Genomic DNA, 17,244 nt, shown 5'->3' on the forward strand with positions numbered 1-17,244 from the left:
TGGGCCCTGGCAAGGGCACATCTGCTCCTGTAAACGTTGTCCCTTGTGGACCCTCGTGCATCCCTCCTACCTGCGCCTCCCCCAGGCCCCTGCCGAGCGTACTGCAAGAAACCAGGACTCCCCTGTGTCTCCCCGTCCTCGGGCCTCTGAGAACCTGACGGGGGACGCGAGTCCTCGCGCTTAGCGTCTCTGGCTCAGGCGGTGGGAGCTCCTGCCTGGTCTCTTCATCCCAATAACCTGGAAGGAAAAGGAGCCCGAGAGAGCATGTGCCCAGCGTCCCCACGTGCCCTCACCTGTCCCCTCTGTGAGGAGGTTTCTTCCCATCTCACGGCTGGGGAGCGTGAGGCACGGGGCAGGGTGGGGCTGGGGTCCAGGTGGGGGCGCACAAGCTCCTGCTCGTCATCTGGCTGCTGGTCCCTGCTGTGCGGTGGTCGGCACCTTCCTGGGAAGAGTGTTTCTGGGTGGGGTGCCCTCGTTCTCATTGCCCGGCCCTGGTTCCTTGCTTTGTGCCTGTCTCTGCGTGTTCCCTGCCCCAGTGCAGCCCATACCACAGGGCCTTTGCACAGCCATTATTAAGCACGTGCATTTCTTCCTTTAATAGATATTAGCTGAGCACCTACTGCATGCCAGGCCCTGTACCAGGGGCTACCAGGGGGAACACAATGGGCTAAGATCTCACAGTCTGGTGGGACCATTACCCGACAAACAGTTATGACCTGTTATGAAACTGTGGCAGTCGAGGTTGGGGGACGCGGAAGAAGACAGCCCCGGCCTGGTTATGTGCCACCTCTGCCATTTATCTGCCAGTTCTGAGAGCGTGGGCAGGGTGCTGGCCTCCCCCATGCCTCCGTTTCCCCAGTGGGGCTGCCGGGCAGGAGAGCTGCGCCTGCCTCGGGGCTGCAAGGGGAGTGCAGGGCCCCAGGGGAGCCCGGGTGCTCAGAGACCAGGACAGGCCTCCGTCCTGGAAATGGAGGTGACCACGGCGCCTGCATGAGAGGAGCCCTGACCTGGCTGGAGGGCCACAGGGCCTTGGCACAGCCCAGGCTCCCTCCTCGGAGCTCTTCCCTGGGGGGGACTCTGTTCCGGGGGCTACATTCCCCATGCATCCGCGACACCCCCATAGCCCTCCGAGCTCCCCCCAGGGAGCTGTGTGGAGCCCAAGGCCTCCCCATCTGATGTCCAGAGCAGCCCTCTGACGCCCCCCACCCCCTCACCCCGCCACACCCCGCAGTCTTCCGCATCTCAGCCAATGGCCTCGGGCACCAGACCCTCAGGCCCAAGCCTTGGGCTTGTATTCCTCCCCTCTCAGCCCATCTGACCCCACAGGCTGCCCCGGGCCAGCCCCTTCTCCCTTGCTGCCCACCTGGTCCCGCAACCTATCACCCCTCTTCTGGAACACAGGCCTCTGCCTCCCGTCCTCCGCTGACCGTGCTGGCTTCTGGGTTCACACGGCTCGCTCCTCCAGAGCACGGCCCCTGCAGGGTGGGGACTTGGTGTGTCCTGGGGAGCCCTGGCACCTAGTCAGGGCTTGCGGGTGGAATGACAGGTGACAGGCACACTGACACCAGAAGTGACTTGGAGGTGACCGGGCACAACAGGGGCAAGGCAGCACCATCCCTCCTACTTTAGAGGAGGACCCTAAGGGTGGCCAGGCTTCCCGAGCCACGGGCAGCATCAGCCCTGGTGTGCGGAGCGGGGCACGGCCGGGGGGCTGCCCTGGCTGGTTTCTCCACTTGGAGATCACCATTGAGAAGCCGGGCACAGTGGCCCTCGCCTGGAATCCCAGCAGCTCAGGAGGCTGAGGCAGGAGGAGCTCAGGTTCAAAGCCAGACTGAGCAACTCAGCGAGACCCTGTCTCTAAATAAATACGAAAAGGGCTGGGGTGTGGCTCAGTGGTTAAGTGCTCCTGGGGGTCAATCCCTGGTACAAAAAAAATCACCTTTGAAAGCACAAACGCCCACAGCTTGACCCGGCAGAGCTGGCTCCAGGGACAGAGCTTCTCACACCTGCGACGACAGCAAAGTGGCCCCCATCTGCTCTCCCACGGAGCCCCCTCTGCCGGGCCCAGGCTTCCTGAGCCCCCGCTGGGAGGCCCCCCACCTTCTCCCCACTGCCCCAACCTCCGATCACCCTGCGCCTGGGGGACCAGAGGGAGCCTACAAAATGCCAACCTGACCGCTCCCTGCCCTGGTGGGTCCGCTGCCCACAGGGTCAAGACGCGGCTCGACCTTCTGTGACCTTGCCTGGCAGCCTCCTGGCTCTCCTCCCCCTTCCCGTCCTGCTCCTCTGCACACCACCTCGCCTGCAGGCTTGGGGCTCCGTCCTGGGACCCCCAGGGGCACTCGCCTCCCTGGATGTCAGGGACGACCCCACCCACCCACAAGGAGGCCCAGGAGGCCACACCATGGTGTCCTCCGTGCCCAGCCAGGTCCAGCGTGCGCCTGGGGAGGTGTCTGGCATCCAGGGGCCGCACTTTCCGGACAGCTGGTCCCAGGGGACCCCAGGAGAGCCCTGCCTGGGAGCTCCCATCCCCCACCCTTGGCCACCCCGGGCCGGCTGGCTCGCCGGGGAGAGGACTGGGATCCCAGTTGTCTTGACAAGAAGAGGCACCGAGGTGCCCGGGGTGACCATCACCTCTGACAGAAATGGTGGCCTCCAGAGGCTGCAGTGCAGGGGATTTGAGGACAGGACCCCTAGGCCTGCTCGGAGGGCAGCCACTTCCCGGCTGGACAAGCCTCAGTCTCCTCTTGGTTAGGTGAGCCATCCATGCCCACCTCCTCAGGCTGTGACAAGAATTAAATGAGAATAAGGACAAGTCCCAGGGGTCTTTGTCAACTGTAAAGTACCGCACACATGCCAGCGCCTGTCCAACCCTGTCCGTGAGACCTGCATTCAGCAAGACAGGTGGAGAACACCTCCAGGTGAAGTCGGTCAGCGTCTCGGTGGAACGCGGGCCTGGGTTCGAGTGCTGCCTCAGATGCTTCCCGGCTGTGTGGCCTTGGCAAGGCCCCTGCCCTCTCTGAGCCTTCACTTCCTCCTGTGCCGAGCAGAGGGGACGGAGGGCTGGTTGGCTGCAGGTTGGTTGACGGGCCCGGCTCCGTGTTCCCAGCCATTACAGCTGGGACTGGGGCGGCGCCGTCTGCTGCCTGGGAGTTAAGTGGCTCTCAGAGCTAATCCCGAGTAAATGGGCTGGGTTGGCAGGCCGCCAGGGTTTTTAATTAGCTCCTGCCCCACGACGAGGCGGTGTCACTCCACTCTTAGCAGCGTGGTGCCTGCGATGAAGGGTCGTCCGGCCGACCCCTCTGCGCCTCCGACTGTCGCTGGCCCTTGGCCTTCCCCAGGCCCTTGGCCTTCCCCAGGCCGGCCCGGCTCCACCAGTGTCTCGGGGGCTCCGCTCGCTGCCCTCCGTCCCCCCACACCGTCCACGCAGCCGTCCTGACCTTGGGCAGGTCCACCTGCCGGCCGCGCTGACCTTCTCTCAGTCCCGGTGCGTGCTGGTCCCTGTGCCTGGGACGCGCCCCACTCCTGGCTGATGGATTCTGTCTTCAGATCCTGCCATCATGGCCTCGGAGGGCCTCTGGTTTCCTCCTTTTCGTGCCCCTCAGCTCACGCACCACATTTTGGTAGCGCCGTCGGTTCACTGTCCATCTCTCCAAAGGCCCTGGAGTCCAGGAGGCCAGGAAGGCTGCACCTCCGCCTGACAGGGTATGCTGGCCGCCCCGGGCTCGCCCTCGCCGTCGCTTCAACACTTGAACAGTCTCAAAAAGGAGGGCTATTTCTGGAGGCCAGGGGTGGGCGGGGCATGGCCTGCTCCAGGCCAGAGCCAGGAAGGGGCAGAGGGACCCGAGGCCCAGCTGACTGGCACGTGCTTGGGCCCACCCACAGTCTCAGCTCCAGGTCTGGGTCCTGCCACGCTGGCACCAGGCCCTGCAGCCCCTGCCTCCCCTGTGCCAATCCTCTGCCCCCGTGGGTTTGGGTTCCTAAGCGCGGGCACTCGCGGGCACTCGCGGGCACACACGTGGTGGCCTGTAGGTGCTGGAGGCCGGGTGGAAGGTGTGAGTGATGGATTTCTGCGTGGTCTGTGACGTCTGCCACCCTTTCTCCTGGTGGTTTGTGAGGTAGAGGAACCGGGAGCTGCTCATCCCAACCCCAGCAGCCTGCTCCTTTCTCTCCACAGAAACAGATGCTGGTTCCAGAAAAGCACACCACCAAGGAGCACCCGGATCCAGGCTCGGCCAGCAGACCCACGCAGGCTGCGGCTGAATCCATCTACACGGTGAGTCCCAGGGCCTGGGCTCCTCCACCTCGCTCGGGCCTCATTCAGGGTCCAACTCCCCGGCTCAGTCCGTGCCAGCTGTGGACCTGTCTGAACCTCAAGCTCCTCATCTGAAAAATGGGCACAGGAATTCCTACCTGTGGAATGTCTGTGAAGGTGCAAGGGGAGCCCATGCATGGGCCCCTGGTGGGCCTGCACAGGGAGACACCCTCCCTGGCACCCCCTCCACTTCTGGAACCAGGGCCAGTGAGGGAAAGACTTGGTGGGGAATGAAGAAATTTCCTTCTGACCAATGACGTCCACCGGCTCACAGCCTCTTCGAGGCAGCAACAGCAAACACCATGAGAAGAAGAGGCCAGGCGCCCGCCACCTGCTAGACGGGCGATTTCCCACTGTTCACTCTGCCTTCCCCGCCTCGGGCTTTGCCTCTGTCCTCGCCGTCACAGCCGGGACACAGCTGGGACCCTGCGTCCCACACCCTGTTGTGTCGCAAGCGTTTTCCACCAGGGTCTTCATCATTCTGGTGGGGGAGAGGCAGAGGAGGCCCTGCACGAGGCCTGCCCCTGGGGCTGGGGCTGAGGAGGGCGAGAACCTTCTTTGCCAGTTGGGAAGCCCGTGCTCACTGTGGGGAAGGTGGAGAACAAACGCCACCAGTGTCAGCCGGTCTCCGTCCTGTGGGACCCAGAGCCGCGGGCTGGGCTCCCTTCCCTGCGGGCCTGGGGGTTCAGAGCCCTGCAGGGTCGCGGCCTCCCCAGGCGGGCATTCTCAGCCTCCGCTGCTCCTGTCCCCGCCACTGATTCACAGCGGAATCGGGGCTTCATCCGATGCCACAAAACCCCACGTGGAGCACATTCACGGCAGCGCTGGCGGGGGACCGGGTGGTGGCCGTGGGGCAGCGTTAACAGCTCCCAGAACGCGGCAGTTCTCAAAGGGCCCTCGCCTCGCCCCCAGGGTTCCCGCCAGCTGCTCCTTCACATGTGGCCTCAGACTCCCCCACAGGGGCTCCGTCGCCCAGCCACTGGTGGGACTCCCCTACGAGGGCACTGGTGTCCACTGTTGGTGGGCACACCTTTGCCTCCACGTGCACACAGATATGCACACACACACACACACACGCGTAGGAGTGTATATATGTACATATATGTGTATATATATATTTTTTTCCATAAATGCATAGAAAGGGACCTATATATGCACTCACTTGTTTCATGCTAGGCATCGAACCCAGGGCCTCACACCTGAGCTTCCCGCTGAGCTACACCCCCAGCTCCTAGACCTTTCTTATTTTTCTTTTGTGATATTGGAGATGAATTCAGGGCCTTGCGCCTGCTAGGGAAGCACTCCCCTGCTGAGCTACATCCCCAGTCTTTTTTTTTTTTTTTTTTTTTTTGCAACAGGGTCTTACCAAGTTGCCCAGGCTGGCCTTGATCTCAGGATCCTCCTGCCTCACCTTCCCAAATAGCTAGGAGGACAGGCCTGTGCCACCACGCCTGGCACTTTTCTTAAAAAAAGAAAATTGGAGTTTGCAGCTTCCCCATGTTACAATCTCTCATGAATATTTTTCCACATGAATAAATAGCCTTCTCTAAGGTTGTTTTTAATGGAGGAGACTCTCTTTCAACTGAAGCATCTTGCTGCCTGTGTGCAGTATCCTCTGGGGGTCAGCTGACTCGAGAGTGTGGCAGAGGCCCAACTGTCTGCAGGTCCCAGGAGGGGTTCAGGACCATAAAGGAGGTGTGACAAGAGACCACGGGACTTTGCTAAGCCCTTGAGACAAGGGTCCACCGGCTGGGACTGGACCTGGGCAAAGAAAAATGACATTAACAACAATCAGAATGGTCTCAGGAGACGTTGGCTGTGTGCCTACTATGCGCCCAGCACTGTCATAGACTACGCCGATGGTGTCATGAACCCTCTTGATGAGGTTTTAGGGCACAGGTACAACCTCTGTCTTCAAGTCGCCTACTGCTGGTATGCAGAGATGTGATTGATTTGCATATTGGCATTATATAGAGTGATCTTGCTGAATTTACTCATTAATTCTGATACTTTCTCTATAGATTCCTTTGGATTTTCTTGGAGCCTATTCATGTCCTCTATGAATCATCAAAATTTGACTTTTTTCTTTCTAATCTTCCCACCTCCTTTTCTCTCCCCTACTTTATTGTACTGCCTAAGACCTCTGGGAAGGATTTTTAAATTCTCTTTCTTCTTCTTCTTCTTTTTGGGCAGTACTGGGCACTGAACCCAGGGGTGCTCTACCACTGAACTACATCCCCTGTCCTTTTAATTTTTTATTTTGAGACAGGGTCTCACTAAGTAGCCCAGAACTTTTGATCCTCCTGCCTCAGCCTCCTGAGTTGCTGGGATTATAGGTGTGTGCCACTGTGCCCAGCTACTTAGTTTTTGATCATTCTTTTCTAATTTGTGCATTTCAGGCTGTGAACTTCACCTTAAGTATGGCTTTAACTTCATCCCATAAAGATTCAGGGGAGATTCTATTTTTGTTGTTGTTGTTTTCGATACTGAGGATCAAACCAGGACCTTCTCATGGGAAGCAAGCACTCTATCACTTAACTCCATCCCCAGCCCCATAAGATTTTGGATATGTCATACTTTTATGATCTTTCAATCTAAACTTCCCATTGAGAATTCTTCCTTGCCCTTCTGGTTATTTAAAACTGTTTTGCTTACTTTACAAGGGTTTAATTATTATTTTCTGGAGCTCTTTCTGGGTTGTTTTTTTTTTTTTTTTTTTTTTTGGTACTGGAGCTTGAACCCAGGGGCACTCAACCCCTGAGCCACATCCCCAGCCCCATTTTGTATTTTGTATTTTATTTAATGTCAGGGCCTCACTGAGTTGCTTAGTGCCTCACTATTGCTGAGGCTAGCTTTGAACCCATGATCCTCCTGCCTCAGCCTCCCAAGCAGCTGGGATTATAGGCATGCGCCACCACACCCAGTGATCATTCTGTTTTTTATTTCTGGATGATTCTGTCATAATCAGAGAACAGTCTCCCTCCTCCGGGACACCCATGACTCCAAATTGTGAAATCCAGCAGGCAGTTCTTGGTTCTCCTCTTCCTTGAAGAATCAACAGCAACTGATACTGTTACCGCTGTTGACTGGTGACGAGTTCTTGCTTCCCCAATGTTGAAGAATAACACCAAAGAAGCACGCCGAGGCAAGGTCAGAGTAGAAATTAGAAGTTTATTAAAGGACAGCAGAAAAGACTTCTCCCGGAGGAAGAAGGGGACCCAAGAGGTGGAATCCGTGGAAGGGATGTTGTCTCCCCTTTTTATAGTTCTTTCAGTGATGGAATGTAGGTGGGAAGGACCGAGGGGTGGGACACAGGTGGGCCAAAGAAGTAATCTGGTCAGGAAGGACTTCTGAGTCAGCACCTTTTTGCTGGGGGCTGTTCATTAACCTTTCTTTGAGGTGGACTTTGGCCTAGGGCCTTTTCAGGACTTCATTAACATTCCATGAGTTGTCCTGCGTTTCCCGGAATCATTGCCAGCATGGCCTCCATTTTAGATTTCACTCGGCATTAGACCCGATTTATCTAACTACACTGACTACCTAACTTTAAATCTGGCTTCAATACCACTGAGTTCTCCTTCCTCCTTGATACTGTCTTTTTTTTTTAATATTTATTTTTTTTAGTTACCGGCGGACACAACACTTTGTTTGTATGTGGTGCTGAGGACTGAACCCGGGCTGCATGCATGCCAGGCGGGCGCGATACCCCTTGAGCCGCATCCCCAGCCCCCTTGATACTGTCTTCACTTGATTCTGGGACATTCTGCTCTCTCCTGAGCCTGCCCTGGCTCACTGCCCCACTTCCAGGACATTGAGTGACCATCAGAGCCCAGTGCTGGGACCCCTGACTTCGCTCCTCACTCCCCTCTCCGGGTGACCTCACTTGGCCTCAAGGTGCTGAACACCTACCTCCAAGTTTGTATCTCCAGCCCGGACATCTCTGGAGGCCAGACCCTCCTCACTTGGATGTCTAATGGGCATCCACCTCCAACCAAGCTCCAATTCTTTAGCCAACAAGCGCATCTCCCTCCAGCCCTTCCCGTCGTAGGAAACGGTGCTCTGTTCTCCTGTGGCTCAGGCTAGACATTTTGAAGCTGTCCTTTCCTTCTCTCTTTTGATCACCGCCCAAATCTGACCCATCGGCAAACCTTGCTTCAAACCGTATCCAGATCCGGTTCTGCTCTGGCCTCCCCCGCCCCTTGCCTGGAGAGCTGCTGTGGGTCTCTAATCAGTGGCCTATTTTTATCCTTGTCCCCAGTCTGCCTAGGATAGCAGCAGCCAGAGCGATCCCATTAAACCACTGACAGGTTGTGCCCCTCTGCTCAGAGCCTTGGTGGCGAGGTCCCCGAGGGGCAAGGGGGACTAGAGGAGCCGCGATCTTGTAGAGAAGTCCCTGAGAGGGGAGGCGGCGAGGAGCTGGGGACTCCTGGGAGGGACAACAGACTGCAGGGCAGGTGTCATCCCAGTGAGGGAAGAGGGAGGGAGGGCAGGTGGATGTGCGCGAGAAGCCCCCCTCAGCAAGGCCCTCGGAGAGCCCAGGAGGAGGCACGCGGGTTTAGAGCCCAGGAGCTGGGGCCCAGTCCGTCCTGATCCCTGCACACGGAGTCCTTGAAGTAATTCTCAAAGTCACATGGTCCTTTGGAAGCTCCCTGGCACCTGAAGTCAGAGCTCACGACCTCCAAGCGCTCATGTCCCCGCGTGCTGCCCACCCACTGCAGCGCCCCACGCTGGCTCTTCTGCGCCCCGGGCGTCTCCCTCCGGCTTTCTGCTCGAGGGCTTCCCGGTGCTCTCCTGACCTCTCCTTCCCTCACCCCCAGCCAGACCCTGTGGCCTTTCTCCGTCTCTGACTGGAGCCTCCTTCCCGCCCCACAGCAGCCAGCGCCCCGCGCACAGAGGTGCTCAGAATCGTCTCTTCCTTTTCAGGGTGGCCGGGGTGCAGGACAGAGGGACATCGTGGCCACCGTGGGGCATCGGTGCGGAGCTCGCTTCCCTGGGTAGCGTTTGTCCCCTCCCCTCAGCTCCACCCCTCCGCCTGGCCCTGTCCCCTTCCTGCTCTCTCTTCCAGCCCTCCCTGCTCCTCTTTGCCTCTAAAGGACCTTTCTAACACCCAACTGGGACACAGTGCTGGAAAAGCCGTCCCCACGGCGTCAGAGCAGGGGACTACTCACTTCAGACGCGTGAGCCCCGACCTAGAGCAGGTGCTCTTTCTCCCTAGAGTCAGCTCTTTCTATGCAGCACCCTCAGCTCTCACCCAGGGACCCAGCACCAGGCCCCAGGCAGCTGACTCCGCCCTGCCTCAGCCCACCAGGACCATGGCCTTGGCACTGACGCCACAGCTTTGCTTGGCTGGTGACCATGCAGGTCAGCACCATTACCCTGGGCAGCAGGAGGCAAAAGGCCGTAGGACCTGAGTCTTAGACCAATGACCACTGCCCAGCACAGCCCACGGGCAACCCACTGAGAGGCCAGCCCTGCCTCCTCCCTGTGTTCCACAGCCTGCTGCTGCAGTCAGACTCTGCAGGTGATGACCCAGCCGGTCAGGCCTCGCCACAGGCTGCACTCGCAGCTGCTGGTGGCCATCCCTGCTGCTCTCGGCCCCACATTTGCACCCGCCCTGGCCACAGCACGCTCACTCTGTGGGTCTGAGGCCTGCAGGGTCGCAGGGCAAGTGCTCTTCTCTGGCTCGGATAGCCCCGGCCTCTGGGGATCACCTGTGCTAGGCAGCCCACATGCACTGGGTGGGGCAGAAGGAGCCGCCTGTGACCCAGACCTGCCACCCCGCTGAGGCGTGGCAAGGAGGCTGCTTCTCCCCGCTCTGCGACCAGAAATGCCCAGCCCAGAGGGGCTGTCCGGCCTGTCAGACCTGAGAGGCCCGGGCCTGGGGGAGGGGTGGGGAGTGCAGGCCACTGAGCAGCACACCTCGTCCTGGGTCTCTGGACGGGCGCGAGGACCCGCACGGGTCAGAGAAGGCCTTGGAAGTTTCCTTCCCTTGGGTTCCTCCTCGGGGAAGGAGGCAGGTTAGAAACCTCTCTCCCAAGACCCACGCTCTTTCTGGTTCAGAGATCCCCTAAACAGGACCTCTGGGGAACCCCAGCATCCCTGTGTCAGATGCCCTTGAAGTGCGAGGGTCTCCCAAGTGCCAAATGGTTGATTACGCGGGTTTTCATGCCCCGCTGCTCCTCAGCGCCACCCGCCCTCCTCCCCTCCCACCTCCCCGCCCTCCTCCTGCCTCTGAGCACCACCTGTCTCTCCAGCCTGCCTCAGCAACCCCTGCTTGACTGTTGCCAGGGAAACCGCCTCCTTGGCAACCAGCCGGCATCCATATGACACGTACACTCAGGGAAGGGAAGGCTGCTGCCTCTTGCTCAGGCTGTTGGGGGGCTCTGCTCTGCAGCCCAGTGAGGTCTGGGGTGAGTCCAGGCTAGGGCTTCAGAGGGAGGAGGACAATTATATCTTTCTTCAAGACATTCAATCACTGCTCATTAAGCACCTACTATTTGCCCAATTCTGTGTTGGTCCCCTTGTGTATAATATCTCATTTAATCCTGCATTGGACCTCAAGATAGCTCCCATTTATAGATGCAGAAACTGAGGCACAGAGTTTTTTGTTTTTTTTTTTAAGGGTTTGCCCTTGGCTGGCAAATATTAGAACTAGGAGTTGGGCTGGGGATGTGGCTCAAGCGGTAGCGCGATTGCCTGGCATGCGTGCAGCCCGGGTTCGATCCTCAGCACCACATGCAAAAAAAAACAAAGATGTTGTGTCCACCGAGAACTAAAAAATAAATATTAAAATTCTCTCTCTCTCTCTCCTCTCTCTTAAAAAAAAAAAGAACTAGGAGTTGAACTTGGTCTCATCTGGCGTCAAAGCCTGGTTTTCTCTACTACCTTAAGGTCTGTGGTCAGGCCTCTGGAGGTTGGGCCAAGAGAGTGTGACCCTGGGATACTCCCAAATGAGGGAGGTGGCCCCTTCATAGTTGACTTGGTGGTGCTCTCATTGTGCCAAGAGCAGCTTAGGTTCAGGAATCAGAGACAAACCAGACACAGTCCCTGCCTCAGGGGCTCCCAGTCTGGCAGGAGCCTGGGGAGAGCCAGTCTCTGATGGAGCTGAGTACAGGGGGCCTCGAGGCCAGGCTCCCAGCCCTGGCCCCAGTGCTGCTCCCCATTCACCAGGGAGCCTTGGGCTGCGTGGGCTGTGGTCAGAATGGGGAGTGGGAATGGCTGGAACCAGGTGGCTGGGAGGGGCAGCGGAGGAGTACAAGGAAAATGATGGGGGGGGGTGCACCGAGAGCCGGAGCTGGGCTCCAGACTCCCCCCAGGATCCAGGCTTGACGGGTGGGGAGTGTGGCCCCAAAGGACCCTGGGTTATCCGTGAGCCCCCGATGGGCAGTGGGTCAGGGGGAGGCCTAACGGTGTGGATGGCAGGAGAGGCTGGTGGGGTGGGCTTGGGACCCTTGAAGGGGTAAGGACTTTGAACCAGGAGTGAGGCGGATGCCAGGTGGGTGCCCAAGGGAGCAGTGGGTGTGAGTGTCACCCAGGAGCTGCTGGTGGCCGTGCCCTCAAGGGCAAGGACAGGCAGGCTGGTGGGGCAGACAGGGACCCTCGTCTTGCCAGGTGAGTGGGCGTCTGGACCCGGGGCCCAGCACACGCTCTGCTGAGGTCCTTGAGGAGGTGGTTGGAGCAGAGAGGACGTGGCCCTGGGCGAGCAGGGGAGCAGGTGAGGTGGCAGAGACGGCCTGGTGGGTCAGTGCGTGGGGCAGTGTGGCCACTCCAGCATGGCACTGCCTGCCCCTGGCCTCCCGCAACACGACGGGACAGTGACGGGCAGAGAGGCTGGCTGCTGGGGCTGCGGCTCCCCCGCACCTGCCTCTGACCTGCGCCCCGTCTTTCTCCCGCAGGCCCTGGAGCACCCCGAGCCCGAGGTCTACGCCTACATCGAGAGCGAGGCCAGCAGCCCACCCTCGGCCAGGAACCGCCCCTCCCAGGTATGTGGAGGCTGGGGCGCAGGCCAGGCCCGGCTCTCCAGGGCCCCTACCTTCTCGTCTGTACAGTGGGGCTGCGGAGATGGCAGAACTCACCCCAGCTGTTGTCTCCCAGCCCCCTCCCAAGGCAAAGGGGGTTCCGACTTCCGAGCCACCCCCAGCAGCTGTGCATCCCTGACCAAGGTACTACCTTCTCTGGGCTGTCTCCTGGTCTGTAACTGAAGAGTTAAAACAGTCTCCACCTCACAGAATTGCCACAAGGAGAGACGGCTGTGCTGAGAGGGCTGCCCAGGAGTGGGCACCATGAGTGTGGCCATTAGAGCTACCCCTGAGGGGCACAGCGCAGTGTCTACACAGGCCAATCTGGTCGACAGTGCTGGGAACGTAGATGTCCCCAGGCTGGGCTTCGCTAATTTAGAGCTGGAGTCTGAGTTTGTGCCAGGTTGGGTGGCCTGGTCAGGGCTCTGCTGGGACCATGATGGGGCCTCGGGTCAATTACTCAATCACACTTTCTCTCTTTAACCTCAGTTTGCTCATCTGCAAAGTGGATGAGTGATGTTTTCCTGCAACACCATCCATCCCAGAACCCAAAAGAGTAACACCCGCACCGGAGCTTTGAACGTTATAAAGTGCAAAGGGTGTCAAGCCGGATAGGAGCCCCCAAGGGGGGGTCCCCAGGCACCATGGAAGAGCTGGCAGGGTGTGCAGGGTGCCCCCCCAGCCCAGGTTGGGACTGCATGGTGAATCTCATTCTCAAGCTCCAGATTAGGCCCTGATAAGCAGGGCCTCGAGGTCCCCTAAAGATGTCAGGCAGTGCCTACCATTGTCCAGTCCCTGGGTGCTGGACAGAGGAGCGAGGTATGTCCCTGTCCTCTGGGAGCCTTGGCCTGTAAGAACAAAGTCACTGACCCCACGGACACGCAGAGACATATAAAGTCCCATGGTGAGGGGTGGGTTCCAAGAAGGGCCCAGGCCAGGGCTGGGGGCAGGGAGGGCTCCCTGAGACCCTGAGCCCTGCAAGGTGAGGGGGAGGGAGTCAGGGAGTGGGGTGCGTGGGGCAGAGCATGCAGGGAAGCCCCAAGGCAGGCAGGGGGCCGATGTAGTTGGAGGGCAGGGGCAGGGGCAGCAGCGTGGTGACAGGAGAGGCTAGTGGGGTGGCCTTGGGGTGGGGGGCAGGAAGTGATGTGTTTGCCTCCCATGAAAACTAAATTACTGCAAGTTCACTTTTACCTACCTAATGTTCCTTCCTTCCTTCCTTCTCTCTTTCCTTCCTTCTTTATCCCTTTCTCTTTTTTCTTATCTCTTCTTCCTCTCTCTCCACCCCTTCCTCTCTCCCCACCCCTTCCTTTCTCCCTCTTTCTATTCCTCCCCATTCCTTCTTTCCCAGGAGAGGCTGCGTAGGTTTGAGGACGACAGGGAATTGAACCTGGTCTATGAAAATCTCTAGGCCAGGTTCTACCAGCCGTGGGGCTTGTCCTGGATCAGAAGCCCAGGGTGTGGCCTTGACCTGAACCCAAGAACTTGACCTGAGTGAGGGCCCGCCCCATGGCCTCAGCCTCACACCCGAGGCCCTCATCCTGCACCCAGACAAGTGCTTCCCATCTTCAGGTCCTTCCTGGGCTGTCCCATCTCCCTCCCCTGCTGCAGCTGGCGAAGTGCTGCTCAGTCCCTGGGGGCTCGCTTGGACCCAGCCTCTTCCTGAAGGCCTCCTCACCCGCCCTGGCCTGCCCACAGAGCCGTGTGTGTGGCTCACCTGGTGCCAGCCGGCATCTTGCTGCGCAGCCCATGAGTCTTCCGAGAGAACACAGCGAGGGCCCCCATCGGTGCTGAGTGCAAGGGGGGAGAGGTGAACACCCCACCTGCCCAGAGGAGGAGGCTGGCATGGGAAGCATGGGGCTCAAGACGGGGCTCAATGGGCAGATACGCAGGCTGAGGATGTGCAAGCGGTTGTCGTCAGACTGGGGCCTGGAGCAGAAAGGGTCCTGTGCACGCTGTTGAGAAGGGGGTTCTGGTGTGTTAGGGTGCAGCAGAGGCCCAGCTGAGCAGGAGCTGGGTGAGTGGCCAGAGCTCTCCCCTCTCCCCGCGAGGCTCCCCGGGTTGTCTCCGTGGCCTGGCTCCTCCCTTCCACCCCAAGACCCTATCCCCCAACGACCCTCTGTCTAGCAGGTCCTGAGCCCACCACCTGCAGCTCCATCCAGCCTCCTCTGACTCCCGTCCTCGGCCCCATTCCTGCCCCCTGTGTTGAGCCAGATGGGACACCGTGCCCACCCCGGCTGCCTCAGCCCTCCCCTTTCCCGGGGTAGTCCAGCTGCCTGGCGTGGTGCCTGGCCACCCTGGATGGGCAGACGGTCTCTGTGTTGCGGTGGAGGCTGGGAGAACAGTGGCTCCCCAGGGCCTGACCCAGAGCCTGTCTGCTCCTCCGGGTGCTCAAGTGACTCCTCGTCTCACCCTGGAAGCAGCCCCGCAAGGTAGCTGAACCACTGTTCCCCAGGCAGGCGGGCTCAGGGTCACACAGGCGGTCATCTGTCCCCTCCCCCTGGGTCCTCCCCAGGCTCAGTCTTTCCTCACCTCCCAGGCTGCTCCAGAAGTCTCTAGGGTGCCTCAAGGCCACTATGATATCCCCATGTAGGGTGGGGGACCCAAGCAGCCCTGGGCCACCAGCACTCGGTCAGCACCTCCTGCTCGGCAGGTCAGGTCCTCTGTGGGGGAAGGAAGGCTGAGGGTGGCCCTGATGACCTCCAGATGTCCCCAGGCACTCTGCTAGGTGGCACGGGGCCTCCCTGGGCCCATACGATGGTCGTTGGCCTCCTGACTTGGTTCTAGGCCGCCCGGAGCAGGATCACCAGGCTGGGCTGCGGAGGCTGAGTTTGGTGAGGTCCAATCCTGTGGAGGGAGGGCAGCAGCCTCGCTCAGAGCCAGCTTCAGGCTCAGCCTCCAGCAGCCTGTGGTGGGGGTCAGGGGAGTGAAAACTGCAGCCAGCAGGACCAGAGGAGCCTCTTGGCCAGGCCTGCCTCCCCGCCTCCTGGGCCTCTCTGTCCTTGACCCCTGGACCTCCTGACTGGGACTTGGGCTTTTCCAGCCTTCTCCAGGGGAGTGAGGGGACCCTGGCAGGGACTTCAGTGTGCCCTGGCCCAGGCCCCCCATCACAGCCCCCTGCAGTGGCCCTGCCCACGGTCTCTTCTACCCAGCAGCTCCAGGATCCCTGCCCTGCTCAAAACCACCCCTGGTTCCCATTTCACGTGGAATAAAATCCCGGCTCCTGTCTGTGGCCTGAGACACCCTGGAGTACTGAGCTCTGGACACAGACTTTGCCAGATGGGTGCAGAGCCAGGGGCCAGCAGGTGCCGTGGGCTCCAGTGAGTGAGCAGAGAGGGGGAAAGAGGAGGAAGAGGGTGAAGGGGGGACTCTGAGAGGGTCTTTGACGGGAGGGAGGCTGGGGGGAGAATTCCTGGGACTCCCAGTGGGCAGCACAGAAGACTGGGCACCTGGCCCCAGGCCGCCAGGACCGAGAGACTCAGGTGAGCTGGTGCAGGGTCCAGGGGAGCAGGAGACAGCGAGGGAGCAGCTGTGACTCGGGAGAGAGAGAGGAGCTGCCCCTCTAGGGCAGGGTGGCCACTGGGCCTCCTGGCCCCCAGCTCCACTTCCAGCCACAGTGTGACTTAGCAAGGCCTGGCCCTCCCGAGCCTTGGTTTCCAGTGACCCTCAGGCCACTCGGTGTGTCTGAGAGGACGGTGGAGGACTCCCTGGCTCTCGCAGGGCTCAGCGGGTGCAGTTCCCTCCCGGATTCATCCTTCAGAGAAGCAGGCTGCTGGGCAGAGCCCAGGGAGTGTGCTGAGTGGGGGACAGGCTTCCCTGGGCGGGACGCCACAGCTGTGGAGAAGCAGCCTGCTCAGGCGACAGGCGGGAGCTGTCCAGGGCCGGAGCGTGGGCAAGGAGAGCAGAGAGGGAGGAGAGGGGTTCTGGGGCCAGGGGGTCCCCGGAAGAGGAGAAGATGATAGAGTAGGACAGGGGGGAGGGGTCCTTGGAGCTCCGCCAAGGAAGGGTGGTTGCCACCGTCCTGAGCGTGGACAGAGCTTAGGAGGGAAGGAGGCCCAGGCCAAAGGGCCGCCCTGTGGCTCAGGGTCTTAGTGATGCGGCCTCTGCCTGCCCCTGCCCTGCCCCGAGGGACAGCCCACTCTCCCTCTGGCCCAGCCTGCCCACCCTCCAAGGCCACCTGCTCTTCAGAGCCTCAGGGCATCTGAGTCTTCAAGGACTTCTGACCCGGCAGGCTCCTTACCCTTGGCCTCTTCCAGGGTGATAAATGGCTAGAAATCATGGCCCCTGTCTGGGGCTCCAGAGGGTTTCAGCCACCCACCCTCCCTAGCGCCTGCTCCTCCCAACACACGCGAACATGAGAAAATCCTTCCTGGAAACCGAGCCCAGGATCCTGAAGTGGGTGCAGGAGCAGTGGCCCCTCTTCAGCAAGAAAAAAAAAAATTCCAGAGGCTTCTGTGCAGCTGAGTTTCCATGGGAACATGTGCCCGTGGCTCCAATCCTGATGCTCCGTGAGGCTGGGTTCCCTTCCCAGCCAGGACCGCAGGACTTCCGCGGGCAGCCTCAGCCGGGCGCTGCCACCGCTCTGGCCTCCAGCCCTCACTAACCTGAAATCAAGTTACCGACAAACCTTCCTTTTCCCCATCTAATTTAAAGGCCACGCTCCCCTCTGAGGATGCCTCTGGGATTTCAGGGATGGATTTTTATGTAGTTCCATAGTTCTCTTGGCAGATGGCTCCTCCAGGAGAGGTGAGCCTTTGCCTCAGCCCAGCCAGGCTGAGGTGTACCCCCTGCTGCCCAATGCTAGGGGATGTCATTTGCCCAGAGGGGCATGGCCAGCTCTGAAGCCAGACTTCAGTGTTGGGGACATCAACGTGAAGCTCTGAGACACCTTCCTTTCTCACTCCTCCCTTGAAC

At 59.8% G+C, this 17,244-nt stretch overlaps 1 protein-coding gene across 4 annotated transcripts in view; it reads left to right on the top strand.

The window, feature by feature from the left end:
* Positions 1 to 15,572, top strand: part of Nfam1 (NFAT activating protein with ITAM motif 1) — a 32,103-nt gene extending 16,531 nt beyond the window's left edge. The window contains exons 4-6 of one of the 4 annotated variants that reach the window (XM_071609423.1): positions 4,178 to 4,276; positions 12,211 to 12,297; positions 13,682 to 15,572. In XM_071609423.1, the coding sequence (XP_071465524.1) occupies positions 4,178 to 4,276; positions 12,211 to 12,297; positions 13,682 to 13,741 (246 nt within the window). In that variant the 3' untranslated portion in view covers positions 13,742 to 15,572. Of the gene's footprint in view, positions 1 to 2,209; positions 2,816 to 4,177; positions 4,277 to 5,673; positions 6,932 to 9,238; positions 11,101 to 12,210; positions 12,298 to 13,681 lie in introns of those variants that run through there. The other 3 variants (XM_071609424.1, XM_071609425.1, XM_027954571.3) reach the window with 3 other exon arrangements.
* The last annotated feature ends 1,672 nt before the right edge of the window (positions 15,573 to 17,244 follow it).

Source organism: Marmota flaviventris, chromosome 3 (genome assembly GCF_047511675.1).
Source record: "Marmota flaviventris isolate mMarFla1 chromosome 3, mMarFla1.hap1, whole genome shotgun sequence".
NCBI lineage: Eukaryota > Metazoa > Chordata > Mammalia > Rodentia > Sciuridae > Marmota > Marmota flaviventris.